Source organism: Gnatocerus cornutus, chromosome 3, assembly GCF_029298725.1.
Source record: "Gnatocerus cornutus isolate USDA-ARS CGAHR chromosome 3, icGnaCorn1.1, whole genome shotgun sequence".
Classification (NCBI taxonomy): Eukaryota; Metazoa; Arthropoda; class Insecta; order Coleoptera; family Tenebrionidae; genus Gnatocerus; species Gnatocerus cornutus.
In genome coordinates this window covers 19160198-19174483 of record NC_142235.1, presented here as the reverse complement: position 1 = coordinate 19174483, position 14286 = coordinate 19160198, and the positions used below count along the sequence as shown (strand labels likewise).

The 14286-nt window shown below is 40.9% G+C and overlaps 1 protein-coding gene across 1 annotated transcript; it reads left to right on the top strand.

The window, feature by feature from the left end:
- The first annotated feature begins 900 nt into the window (after positions 1 to 900).
- Positions 901 to 13071, top strand: tefu (Serine/threonine-protein kinase tefu). Its single transcript, XM_088032117.1, has 20 exons — positions 901 to 1278; positions 1323 to 1820; positions 1867 to 2336; positions 2381 to 2602; positions 2647 to 3467; positions 3510 to 3803; positions 3846 to 3991; positions 4038 to 4238; positions 4283 to 4457; positions 4512 to 4783; positions 5221 to 5505; positions 5554 to 6571; positions 7353 to 7609; positions 7654 to 7883; positions 7928 to 8829; positions 8878 to 9064; positions 9107 to 9514; positions 9560 to 10526; positions 12249 to 12804; positions 12861 to 13071. Exons 1-20 carry the CDS (start codon positions 1105 to 1107, stop codon positions 13028 to 13030), a joined length of 8253 nt encoding a protein of 2750 aa, XP_087888243.1. The 5' UTR covers positions 901 to 1104; the 3' UTR covers positions 13031 to 13071.
- The last annotated feature ends 1215 nt before the right edge of the window (positions 13072 to 14286 follow it).

The following is a 14286-nucleotide window of genomic DNA, read 5'->3' as shown; positions in this document are numbered from 1 at the left end:
TATTTAGCGCTACGTCATTGGCTGCGGTTTGACAAAATGCCAGGTTATAGGCACCTCGTACGTTTCAGTTTTTCAATATGGCGAAAATAACAACACAACAGTTATTTGTGTACCAAGGCCAAAAAGTGTTTCTTTTTTGGCCGAGCCTTTTTTTAATGGCCGAAGACCGAAAGAAGACGAGGGCAAAATGGCACTTTTTGGCTGTGATACACATAAGATTTTTTAGGCGACATCATTAATTTTACAAGTTAATTAATTTTTAGTTGTGATTTATTGATTCAATCATTTATAACAACTGATTAATTGTAAATATTTATGAATCCTTCAGAAAAGTTTATATTTTCTTTATTTACATTTGCAGTTTTGGCATGTGTAGCTTCATAATTTATACGAATTAGGTTTGATGTCTTTTTGATGTTATTGCAGCAGCACTGCTAGTCAAGTTCATTTGCAATAATTCAACACGTTTTTGTTCGATTTGATTTTACCCAAATAATTATAAAATTGGGGGTAATGTCGGTATTTTAATGTAATATGCAAAACTATGGATAGATGGCGCCACCATAGCTCGGCCAAAAATGTTTGCGTCGAGAAATAGCTTACTTTTAGGCCACTTTTGAGGGATAAAAATTACATTTTCAATTAAAGTTGCCTAAAATAAACATTTATTATACTCTTAATAAAATTAATCAATTGGATTTATTATTAATTTATTATGAAATAATTTTATGCTGATTAAACCATCCGCAATTTAGGCAATCAACAATACACTTTGCTCAAATTTCGGCTGTGTGACTCTGTCTAGTCACCCAAATTAATTTCGCGCGCTTCCACCATCCAATAGCAAAGCTCAAATCTATCACGTGACTCAATTGGTTTGGTTTCTGCCACCCCATTGGTCAGTTTCACCAACTCCACATTGACTGTGTTTTGTTTTAACTATGTTGTAACTTCGATTTTATTTCCTCATTTCTTCGGAAAATCAGTAAGAGAAGGAATGTGAAACGCCAACTTCCCCAAATTCTGATTAAGAGCCTCTCATTTATTGTACATGTGAACCGTGTCGTGTCCTTTTAGTCTGTGAAGATCTAACCTCTGAAAGTTATGGAGAAATTCGACCAGTGGTGCTCCATGCTGCGGTCATGTAAAGTTCGCCAAAGAACCCAAGCTTGTGCGGAACTGTCAGAGTTTTTGGGTATTCAGTCTAGTGCCACCTTCCTCAGCGATGGTAACTTGTGGCCGAGGCTCCAGAGCTCCATTTTCGAGTGTTTCGAGATTGTAAGTCCCTCTGTGGTTAGACGCACTTGACTCTTTGTTTCCAGGAGCACAATAAAAAACTCGACGATTTGAAGAAGAAAGGTGGATCGACCTATGACGTCCACAAATGTGCAGATCTGCTGGTTCACTTCATAAGAAAAGCCGCTCAGGATGAGACGTCCATTGATTTTGTACAATTGTTTCGTGATATTTTAATTTGGCTGCAAAACCCCTCTATGAAACCGCTGTGGAATACGTGTATTAGAATCTTCTCGGAAATTTTGTTGATGAGTGATTATATTAAGACTTTGTTGAGCGATGAAGATTGGAAGAATTTGTTTTTTGTACTGAAGAGATTGTGTGGGGAAGAAGACCCCTCGCAATCTGAATTTATGAAGTGTCTTGGGATTGTGGTGGAACTGGGGCCTTCATACAGACTCCCCCCAGAGATTCTAAGAGAAGAATTTGCTTTTATTACCACTCTATGCCAAAGAGTGACCTCAAAGTCCACGTGGCGCCAACAATCTGCAGTTCTTGAAGTAGTCTGCAATTTCTGCCTCCAGGTCTGTCTTGACGAGTCTCAATCAGTTTCCACTCTTTTTTTTTCAGACAGCCAAAGACAACAGAATGGCGTGCTGCAAACTCGGCGAGACCGTCTTCCCTAATTTCCTTGAATGCTACCAAGAGAACTCCAACGAGGACAAAATTAGATCCAAAGTCACCGAGTTCTTCCTCCTTCAGATCGCCCTCCACAACCCCAAAGGAGTGAAAGAGGACCACTACGCCTCATACGCACTTTCCTGGGATGTTTGGAAAAACTGTCTCCTCAACATCCACGCGATCCTCATCTTCCAAGTCGAAACCAATCTTCAGTTAACTTTCAGAAACCAGTTTCTCTTCGTCCGTACCAACGGGAGAAACGAGCTTCACCCGAGTTTCGTCGAACTCTTCGTTGAAGTTTTCCGACAGCTATTTGGGGATGAACACCTGGAGGACGGGCCCCCAAAAAAACGGATGAAGAGGGACTTGAGCGTTGGTAATCTCATCGAAAAAATCGCGGAGACGAAGTCCTGGGCTTGGTGAGTTTTCAGTGAGGACCGCATCTTCTAACGTTATGTTTCAGGGTGAATTTAACTTACCCTTTGGTGGAAAAGTACCCGGAGATTCCCACCCCGGAGGATCGTCTCAATTTGCTGAAAATCTTGAGTCCTTTAATACCCGATGCTAAACAACAAGACCTGCAGCATCACGTCTTAAGAGCTCTTATTGTCCTCCAGAGAACGGTCAAACCGGGAAGCAAACAAGGCGAGGAAGGGTGGAAAAGAGTCGCCGATTTCACCCTTCGGTACTAAAACCACTTCTCCGACAACTTTTCATTGTAACTTTCAGATTGAGTCACCAAGGCGATGATGAAGTCCAAGAACTTCTTCAGTTGTTAATTACGAACGGGCACATAAAGTCTCATGAGAGTGTAATGCAACTTTATCGACCTGAGGGCGATCTTCCACTAAATCAATCAAACCTCAAGACTTTGGACGTTGCCTTCAGAGACCTCCCCATGTTACAATCCGACAAAACCTTCAAAAAACAAGCGATGAAATGGGTCCTAGTACACTTCGTCAACGAGTTCCACCACGCCGAAATCGCGAAGTTCCTCGTCAGTTTGACTATGAAGCAGTGGCCCACGGCGGCGCGCCCCTCCACCTCCGTGAAGACGCCGTTTGAAGACATCGAGGACATGTATTTCAACGTGTGCTTCGAGGAGTTCCTCGTGCCAACAGAAGCCAAAGAAGACGATCCTCGGGAGGTGTATTGTCTCGACCAGACTTTATTCGCTGATTTGAGCGGTTTGTTGGCGAAATTGATGGCTCAAATGGACGTTGAAACAAGCACTGTGGAGTTCTTGAACACGTGTGGGCTCATCTTCAACGTGTTTTCCTTCCTCGACCACTACAAGCTTGTAGAAACGAGCGACATCTCCACGTTGGACTTGTACGAAGTTGCTGTTGAAACCACAGAAAATTTGTTTGCGCAGATTCGATTCGACGCCGAGACCTCGAAAAATGCGGCTCAGCAACGAGACATCGCTCAAGTTCTGACCAGTTTATTTAGTTCGAAACTCAGTGACTTCGTGGCGTTGAAATTGAGGGATTTGGTGCCTGAGAGGATGATTCTGAGCATGTTTGAGGTGCTCAGCTCGGACGTTGAAGGTATTATTCGCGTGTCTTGATCGATTCTACTCGTTTTTCTAGGAGATTTGTTCTTGAGGCTGAAGAACCAAGTCATGGAGGCGTTGGTATTGTTCTCCTGCTTGCCACTCCCTGGAGGACTCGTTATTCAGAAGCGAGCCATGGAGGCTCTTCTCACTTTTGATTACGAGGGGATTTGGGATCTTGCTTTGATCTTATTCCAGTCGCTCCAGAATTGTGGTCTCAAGTCTCTCCCTGAGGATCTTCTAGAGTCTTTATTTAGTGTTGTTCACCGGTTCTGCCAAGCCCGTTCTTGTTGCCACAACATCGTTTCCAAGATCTTGGATTTTTTACATGGTGAGTGAAATCTAGTTCTTCGTGTCTTAAGTTGCCTCGTAGGTTTTTTACCAGTCGTTGTGGCGTCCGATTCTGAAGACTTCAAGCGTGAATTTGTCAATCTTCTTCACTTGTTTTATGTCCGGAGGGACTCTTACGGACCCTCCATTTCTGTAAAACTGTTAAACTGTCTTCAGTTGTTCTTCAGGGTAAGGAATTTTCGCCGTCAAACTCTTTGTTGATGTTTGTTAACAGTTGGAACCCACCTCTGCGGACATCACTTGGTCCAACGAAAAAGTGCTCTTAAAAATCCCAGAATTCCTCTGCAGCCACCACCAAGAAGTCCGTTTCGCCGCGATTCGAGCTCTTGCTGCGTTTTTCAGTGAGTCGTACCGAACTCGTCTTCTGCAGCAGTACCACAAAGAAGAGGTCATCTTCGCGGAAGTGGTGGAAATGGTACGTTACCCCTAATCTCGCCTCTTCTTCATTACCAGTTGTAGAGCCCCAAAGTGTTGGAAATCGAAGGCGAGGTCAATGAAAGTCGCCTAGCAGATGAGGTGGTGGTGAGGACCTCCAGTCTCTTCCATATTTTCGCTTCAATAATGCTGGCATCGAATTTATGGATCGAAGAAGCTCTGTATAGTCTGCTCAAAATAGCCTGTGATAAAAAATTAGGTATTTACATTGGTACTACTGTACGAGGAAAACAAGCTCATGTGTTTTTTTCAGACTTAAGTCAGATCCAAATTGTGATTACCAAAGTAGCTAAACGGTTAGGTTTTAAGTCAAGGTTAAGTTTCCTCGAGAAGTACTTAGTGGGGTTGGTTAACCGGTGGTCAGATCTTGAGGATTTTCCTTTTATGATTTTCGACGTGTCGTCGAAAACGCAGTTTTACTCCAAGTTCTGGTCTCTACTCGCTCAGATATTCGTGAACGACCCCAAGAACAAATTAATTGAAGTGGCGCGGTTATCAAACAAGACCCCTACGACTCTAATGGAGGTATGAATCTAGTTGGCGGTTTTGGGGACGTGTGTCTGGATATCTGTCGTTCGGGGAGTTCTGACAAGTATTTGACGTTTTAACATCGAGTTCGGACACACGTTCACAGCACAGTGGGCAACTTGATTCTGGATACAAATGTCAGTTGAAAAATCTAAACTCACATTTATAATGAGCGGCAAATTTCTTTGACATTTCATAGCCACCCTTGATGCTAGAAACATTTATAAACACCTTGTATTTCAAATATTGTTTCCTGAGATAAAAGCTCAGCTAATAAGAATTTAGCGAATTTAACGGCCTATAATTTTTAAATGACTTGGTGAATAATTCTTAATTTAGACAATATTTGGAGCCCAACTAGAACTTGCATCTGTATTAATCTGAACCAGGTGCCAGCCGACTTGATAAGTTGAAAATTCTCTTGATTATCGTAGGAGTCGTGCCCCAGGCTACTGAGTTACTCCATTGCCCAAGAAGTAGCCGATTTTACCACAATTAGCAACAACCGCGTCTTTAAGATGTTAGAAGACACTTTGGGGGCCTCAAAAGTCCACAAAATTGCCAAAATGCACATGGAAGAAGTACTTTTGGGTCTGATCGACTTCGTCTGTGACGACAACGCTTTCAAGGAGAGTTTCGACTTGTTTGTTATTTTCCCGGAAGTGAAGGACGTCCGTTTGAGCGTGGAGGAATTCGGGAACTGCTTGGATTTCATAGAGGTACTTTTCCAAACCCCCATTTTCTTCAATTTCTAATTATTTTTTCAGGGTACTTTTTATAAAGGGAACTCCGTAGTCTCTCATTTGATGCAAGAAACTCCGCAGAAGATCCACTTTATTCTCCTCCAGCTCAGTATAAGAGTGAACACGGTTCAAACTCTTGAAGACAAACTTCGGTACTTCCATCTCTATTCTTTGTTCGCAATTTTGAGTATCAACAGCGTCACCACCGTGAAGTCCATGCAGGTTTACTTACTTCGCGACTTGATTCATACTCTCTTGCATAATATAAAGAACCACAAAAACCATCTGGAACTCAGCCGAATTAGCTGCAAGTTCTTTAAACGTGTTTTAACGAAAGTACTGCCTCTAACCGACGTGGTCTCTCAGTTCTTCTTGGTCATAGTCACCCGCTTGAAGTTCGTAGCTGTTGAGAACTGCGCCGTCAGCGACCTCTGTATCGACATGCTCGAGTTTCTTATAGTCGAGCATAAGAGCTCGTTTTTGAACGAAATCGAGAAACTAGACTCTCTTCCGAAGACTCCACAATTCGCGAAGATGTCTTCGGTTCACCACGCGGTGAAGTACCACCAGAAGGTGACTTTTGAAGACGAGATTGTGCATTTTTTGAACTCCGTCAACAACATTGAGAATTTAGATGAGTGTGAGCACAGCGTTTCGCATCTAAAGACGTTGTTGATCGAGAAAAAAGACGAACTTAAGACGATTTGTTGCACCCTAAGGGAAACAAGCGAAGACTGCAATAACAGTAACTTGCACAAGCTCATCTGTACGTTGATCACGCTAAGTTGTTCGAGTAATAAGAGAGTTAGAATGGAGGCTGTGAGGTGTTTGGGTGAGATTGGACCGGCGGATTTAGCAACGCTGATTTTGCAACAGGAGAAGCCCATTGCGGACCCAAAATGGACACCGTGGGAGTTGGTGCTTGGGGTTGGAGTTTCTTTGTTGGCGAAATATTTAGTTGACGTGGATGTGGAGGTTAACAGAGTTGCTTCTTTGGCGCTGTTTCAAATTCTGGCTACGAGGGAAGGACAGGATGTTACAGGTATTGTGAAGTAATACAGGGACGTTCAAAAGTCTTACACTCTCTCAATTTTAAACAAAATAAGAAATTACAACTTTTTTGACCCTTTTTAGACAAACATTTTTAGGCATAAACTTCACTGACACGATTATACAATGCTATAAACCTAAAAACAAATATGTATTTTCAATTTTTTTTATTAAAATTCATATCTTTGTTAATAATTAAGTTATGACAATGAAATTTGGGGAGAATACTACTTCTAAAGTGATTAATAAGTGTGCCAAAGTGCAGAATTTTAGAACAAAAAATACAGATTTTAGAAAATTTTATTTAGGACGAACCAATAACTTTTAACTTTTTACTGTTAAAATTCTAAACTTTGTTAGTTTTTAAGTTGTGACAATGTAATTTGGTGAAGTTACTACTTCTAAAGTGGTTAATAAGTGTGCTAAAGTGCAGAATTTTAGAACAAAAAATACAGATTTGAGAAAATTTTATTTTAGGACAAACCAATAATTTTCAACTTTTTACTGTTAAAATTCGTATCGTTGTTAGTTTTCAAGTTATGACTATGAAATTGGGTGAGTTTACTACTTCTAAAGTGTTCAATATCTGTGCCAAAGTGCAAAATGTTAGAACAAGAAATACAGATTTTAGAAAATTTTATTTTAGAACGAACCAAAAGCTTTTATTTTTTTATCATTAAAATTTGTATCTTTATAAGTTTTGGTGCAAGAGTACAAGATGCAAGATTTTTTAACATGAGTGTAATTTTCTTATTATGAAACGTTTTTTCAAGGCTCTGAAGACGACTTCGGCCTCGGTCCAACCAACAGCGACTTCTTCGCGCCTTTCCGCGCCATCGAACTGCGGATTCCCTTATTTGAACTCGACATCAACAGTGAACATCTCAAGGAGGTTTTAAGTAAAGACATCTTGTGGATCCCTGAGCATTCTTCCCACGAAATTTGGATAACGAAGTTAGTTTGCACGTTTTTTGACTGTTTCGAAGAAAAAAAGTTCTTCAGCGGTTTTATTGCAGTGTGTAAACTAAAGGTGAGTGCAGCTACTGGAGTCTTCCGTTCAAACAGTTTTTTTAGGTCGAATTCTGCGAGCAAATGCTGCCGTTGATCGTCTATACGATCTTGGATGCGAATATTTTTCCTGTTACTTGCGTCATTTCGGAGCAGTTTAGAATTTTTTTTGAGAAGCATTGGGATATCACCATTGATAATGTGGAGGTGGACAACATTACGACGAACAAAGCGTCAGTTCAGGTGATGTTGAACGTCATTCACTTCATCCGGCTGCAAAAGAACGTCCGAAAAAAGTAAAAAACGTCTCAAAAAAACTTGTTTACATCTCGACTTTCAGGGAAATAGGTGACATGAAGCTAGACTACTTGAAAGTCGCCAAGGCGGCGCACTTTTGCACCGCCTACTTCACCGCCCTCCTCTACGCCGAGTTGTGGTGCCAAGAAAAAATCAACGAATTACCAAAAGGCTCCGCCCTCTCCACCTGCAGCTACACCAAACTTGACCTAATCTACGACAAAGTCGACAAGATCACCGGTAACACCCTTCAAAACATCCTAAGACACGCCTACAAATCCATCGGAGAAAGCGACGCCTTGTTAGGTTGTGGGACCTCCCACTTACTAAACCCCGCCTCTCGGGTGGAGCACTACAAAGAACTAAATAGGTGGGATCAAGTAACGCAATACTACGAACGAGAGATGTCTTTGGGGCGGAACGAGGTGTTGCCATCTCTAGTCGACGCCTTAAACCACGCCGACATGTACCAATTGTCGCTGTTTTGTTCCACTGAACCGAATTACGAAAGTTTGTGGAGGTTGGGGCGGTGGGACTACAAAGTGAGGGATTTCAGTCAAGTTACTTACGATAAGTCAAAGTTTTGTGCAATGAAAGCGCTGCATGAGAACGAGGAGTTTGTTTTCGCCGAAGCTTTAAATGAGGGGAGGAGTTGCGTAGTTGAGAACTTCATGGTTACCAACATGGAGAGTGTTAAGAATTTCTATGACACATTGGGGCGTTTACAATGTTTGAACGAAATCGAAGAATTCGCGGAAGCTGTGAAGGGCGGAGCTGTGGAAAATCTGTTGGCAAAGTGGACCAATCAAGACGAGATTGTTTCTAACGACTACCAATATGTTGAACCGGTCCAAGCACAACGAATTCTACTGTTAACGGATTGGCTATCGCGCTCAAGAGGCGGTGACTTAAACATGATTGTGGAGATGATCATTGGTTATGCTCGTGAGTCTCCTCCTTTTTTCGTTCAATTGTTTTTATGAGAAATTCCAGGATGTGCGAGGATTGAAGGGAACTCGCAGATCGCTTTCAGGATTTTGCAACACTTGCAGTCTCTGGATTTGGGGGACTATCACGCTAAAATCCGCCTGGAGGAGGCTCAGTTGTGTTGGAGCATCCATGACGTCGTCACGGCAAAGTGCATTCTTCGGACGCTCTGCAGCGACAGCGTGGATCCCAAGTGAGTGTTGGTTCTTCTTTGGAAAAAATCTAATAGTCTTAGGTTGCACGCAACGGCTTTGAAGATGACTGGACAGTGGATGGTGGAAAGCTCTTCGGAAAACCGCCAAGTCATCATAGAAGAGTACTACCAAAAATCTCTTAAACTCATGAAGAGCAACGAGGCCACTGTCGAGGACCAGAGATCGATTGTAGACACTTGGGAGAAAATCGCGAAGTTTGCGGATCATGAGTACCAAGAAATTCTTTCGCATATCAAGTCAGACGTGTTCCAGAAGAAGAAGCGCAACGTGCTGAAGACCAAAGAAATTGTTAATAAAATTAACTTGAAGAGGACCACCAAAGACCTTCAGAAGGCCGTCGCGATTAAGCAGAAGTTCACTTGTATTGACGAGATCGAAATCCATAATATTGAAACCGACAAGAATAACCTTCTGATTCTAGCTCTGAGGTACTTTTTCTTTTTTTTTAACAACTTATTGTGGAGTTTTTCTAGGTACTACCTGCGCATTTTGATAGCCACGGATGACCACAACATGACGATCTTCCGGTTGTTTTCTTTGCTGCTGGAAAACCGCGACAACGAGGTCATCAAAACAGTCTTAGAAAAAGACATCTTTCAAGTACCAACCTACAAGTTCATCCCACTTCTCCCCCAGATTATCCCTCACATTTCCAGTACTTCTTCGGATTTGTTCAGTCAAGCAGTCAACAGTTTGATTGAAAAGTGTGCGAAGGATCATCCCTACCACACTCTTCCCCTGATTCTGTCTCTTGCGCTGTCCCACAAAGACCGCCAGTACTCCTCAGAGTCGAAGGGTGCAGTCAATGAAGTTCGCACCTCAAGCGCTAAGGCGATTCTAATGAAGTTGAAGAAGAATTCCAATCTCTCTTCACTTATTGAAAAAATGGAGTTCGTCTCTGAAGCCATCATCGAACTCGCCTATTATAGCAACGACTCTGCTGGTACCAGAGGCGTGAAAGTACCGAGAAAATCCAAAATCCTCAAGGTACAAAACTACGAGGAGGTTCTCCTCCCCACTTACAACCTCCCAGTGGATAAAAGCTTGTACTACGGAAAAGTCGTTGGAATCATGAAATTCAGCAACCTCTACTTCAACGTTGGCGGTATCAACGCCCCAAAACGCATAACCTGTCGTGGTACCGACGGCGTTGATCGCACCCAATTGATCAAAGGCCAAGACGACCTTCGCCAAGACGCAGTGATGCAGCAAGTTTTCACAATAATGAACAGTCTCTTGAGTATGAACAAACAAACGAAGAATCTGAGGATCCGAACTTACAAAATTGTGCCGTTGTCAATGCGCAGCGGGATTTTGGAATGGGTTGACAACACGATGCCCATCGCCGAGTATTTAACCGGGGAGAAAGGGAATGAGGGCGCCCATAAGAAGTTCCGGCCGGGGGATAAAACCCCCGGGAGTTGCCGGGCGGAGTTTAAGGTAAACGCACGTTTTGTTGCTTTTGACTGTTATTACAATTTCTTTAAAGAAATTTGTTAGATCAAATCTTCGTGTTGACAAAAATTATCAAAAATACAATTTGTTTCTAAACACCAAATTTCGTCAAAAAATGATGACGCGCGTTTTTTAATTAATTTAATTTAACTCAGTCAAAATGTAGAGTCCAGAATTCAAACCTCCAAATCATCAAATCCTTGAGACAGAAACTAAAGAAAAACCCATTGCCCAAAATGTTATTTGAAAAAATGTAACAACTTTTTCATCCCTCAACTTAAGTTTATTTTCCAACCCGGTTATTCCAAATTGTATTGTTTGCCAAAAATTCATCAACCGGGAAGTCAGTGCGACCAATTGTTTCGGCCATTAATGCACCGACTTCACAAATTTCAAAATGATTGACAAATGAATTTAATAATTTAACCAAAAAGCAGCCTAGCCTTGCAGCAGTTAAAAATTCTCTTGAACTCATCAATAAAATCAAAAACGAACAGCTGCAAAGAGGGTGAATTATTAGTTTCATTCGATGTAAGTTCTCTATTCCCAAGTGTATAAGTGTTCCAAGTTGAAAAGGAACTTGAATCTGAGCTTGAAAATTTTCCAAAAAATCTGGATTAGATATGTGGACGGCATTTTTGCCATTTTTGATACAAACAAGTCAAATATCGATGACTTTTTAGTAAAAAAAAATAACCGTTATCCTACGATTAAATTTACTTGCAAAATAGAGAAATACCGAAAGCTTCCATTTTTAGACACAAATGTAATTAAAAATAAGAACAGATCAGATTTTGATGTTTATAGGAAAGAAACCTGCAGACTCCCATCATTGTAGTCAACATAAGAAGGCGAGTCTGAATTTTCTTGTTTACAGGTTTTTGAATTTTCCATTAATAGTTATTTGTGTACCAAGGCCAAAAAGTGTTTCTTTTTTGGCCGAGGCCAGAAAGACGGCGAGGGCACAATGGCACTTTTTGACCGTGATACACACAAAATTTTTTAGGCGTCATCACTAAATTTACAAGTTAATTAATTTGTATTTATGTTTTATTGATTTAATCATTTATAACACCTGAATTATTGTAAATATTTACGAATCCTTCAGAAAAGTTCATATTTTCTTTATTTACATTTGCAGTTTCGGCATATGTAGCTTCACAATTTGTATGAATTAGGTTTGATGTGCTTTTTGATGTTGTTGCAGCAGCACTGCTATCCATGTTCATTTTCAATAATTCAACACGTCTTTGTTGCACTTTACAACAGTTTGTCGATTTGATTTTACCCAAATATTTATAAAATTGGGGGAAATATCGGTATCTTGATGTAATATGCGAAACTATGGATAGATGGCGCCACCATAGATCGGCCAAAAATGTTTGCGGCCAGAAAAGGCTTACTTTTAGGCCACTTTTGAGGCCTAAAATTACAATTTTTAAAAACAAATTTAGATTCACAAAGGAATTAAAATTAATTAAAGATGCTGCCAGGTGTAACGGTTTTGCTTCCAAATTATTGATAAAATAATTAGAAAATTTAGATTTAAAAAAATAGTCAATGAATGTTCTACTCTTCAGCTTAAAGACGAATTATTTGTTAGTTTTTAGTTTAATCATCGTTCTGATCGAAACGCGCGTCAGCATTTTTGACGAAATTTGGTGTTTGGGAATAAATTGTATTTTTAATAATTACAATTTCCTGCAGAATCTTGCGATTGTCGCTAGCAAATCCAACGAAGTCAAACTCCGTGAATTCAACATCATCTGCGAGAGCATTCAGCCAGTTTTCCATAAGTTCTTCGAGACGAATTTCCCTCAGGCTACTGTTTGGTACGAGCGCAGAAGAAGGTACATCCACAGCGTCGCCACCTCCAGCATGTGTGGCTATATTCTGGGGATTGGAGACCGCCATTTGAACAACATCCTCATCGATAAAAACACGGCCGAAGTGGTTCATATCGACTTCGGCATTGCTTTTGAACAGGGTCGGGTACTTCCCACGCCTGAGACAGTACCGTTCCGGCTAACAAGAGACATCGTGGATGGAATGGGAGTGTCTGGAGTCGAAGGAGTTTTCCGCAAGTCCTGCGAAAGAACCATGGAGGTGTTAAGGTTGCATTACCAAACTATTATAACGACTCTTGAGGTACTTTTGTACGACCCTTTGTACGACTGGACTGTGAGTACTGCGGAGGCTAATAAGAGGCAGAAGGATTCACAGGAGAGCGGGTCACCGGATAGCGAGGAGAATGGTACCCAAAGTAAGTTGGGGGGTTTTGTTTTAGTGGTGTGGTACCTTTGTTTTTTTTTTCGTTAGATGTGAACGAAACAGCCGAGCGTGCCTTATTGCGACTACGCGCGAAATTACAAGGAAGTGAAAGCGGGAAACCCACCACAGTGGAGCGCCAAGTTGGTACTCTGATCCAGCAAGCGGTGGATCCCTCGAATCTGTCAAAATTGTTCCATGGCTGGCAGCCTTATCTATAATCGTTTGTGTTACACTTTTGTATTAAAATTATATTTTTAGATTTTTGACTTTACACTTCGAAGATTACAATTGTTTATCTAGTTGGCTGTGAACGTATGTCTGTATATCCGTCATTTCCGAATATCTGTCAACTATTTGGCGTTTAAACGTCGAGTCCGGACGCACGTTCACAATCTGACAGCTCACTAGATAATTCAGTTCAATTGAGTTTTTGGGCCACCGGTCTGGAACTGTATTAGCACGATAAAAAATGTCGCCAAAGTCCCCAAAAGACTTAAAATCGTCACTCTGTTGATATCGAAGAATCCAGCGGCGGAGATCCTCGGTTGATATCCTTTAACAAACTCTGCAAATTCCTCAAACTGCTCCCATTCTTCAGTTTCCATGAATTTCCACTTTAATTTGAAGGCCAAAAGCACCGTTTTTTTCGCCTCTTCAAAAACCATGTCAAAGAGGATGATACAAACGATGGTACTACCCTTAAAGAGCGCGTTAAAATTTTGAGTACCACCAAATCGTACTTACAAAATTCATACTGATGAGGCCTAAATGCGTCAGTAAGTACCCCAGCCGTTGGTGTGCCTCCAGAGACAAGAAGAGACTGTCCAAATGCATCAAAAGGTGTAAACATGTATATACAATGTGAAGCATGATAGGCCAACCGAAAATATCATTGAAGATGTCCACAGTTTCGGACAGAGTGAAAATAATCTGTTTTGTTTGCCTCAGAAAATATTCATTTTTTACGTTCTTCTTCCTCATATAACAAAGAAAAGTGTTAAGAAACTTGTAGCGTGTGAATATTATCAAACTGATTTCCCACAAAACGGACAAATAGAGAGCCTTCGAGCAAGTCTGGAGATATCTAACTGCAAACTTCTTAACAACATCATTGTGGAAGTTTAAATAAAAATGATAGAAAAATACTCCAATGTTTACAACGCAATTAATGATGAAGCAATAATATCCCCAAAGTGTCGATCGATATTTATAACGTTGCTCGAATTGGGTTGCTGGCAGGTTTGTCAACAATTTTTTCCACTCTCTAGTCTTCAGAATGCTCACACTTAGAATTGTATTAATACTAAATAGAAGGAGAGTAAAATCGTACAAATTCGTGATGATAATTTTGATGTGAGTGTAGCTACTGTGGAATTCGTGGGCAATTAATGCAACGATTGAACCTACAATACACAGTAGCACTAAAAATATTGAATAAAGTTTTTGTGATAAAGAAATTTCGGCGATTGTTGTT

What these genes read in the sequence shown, in the direction of transcription:
- tefu (XM_088032117.1), top strand. Translation starts at nt 1,105, where the DNA reads ATGGAGAAATTCGACCAGTGGTGCTCCATGCTGCGGTCATGTAAAGTT. An exon ending in TCGCGGAAGTGGTGGAAATG is followed by an intron (nt 4,239 to 4,282) that starts GTACGTTACCCC and finishes TACCAGTTGTAG; the next exon opens with AGCCCCAAAGTGTTGGAAAT. An exon ending in ACTGCTTGGATTTCATAGAG is followed by an intron (nt 5,506 to 5,553) that starts GTACTTTTCCAA and finishes TTATTTTTTCAG; the next exon opens with GGTACTTTTTATAAAGGGAA.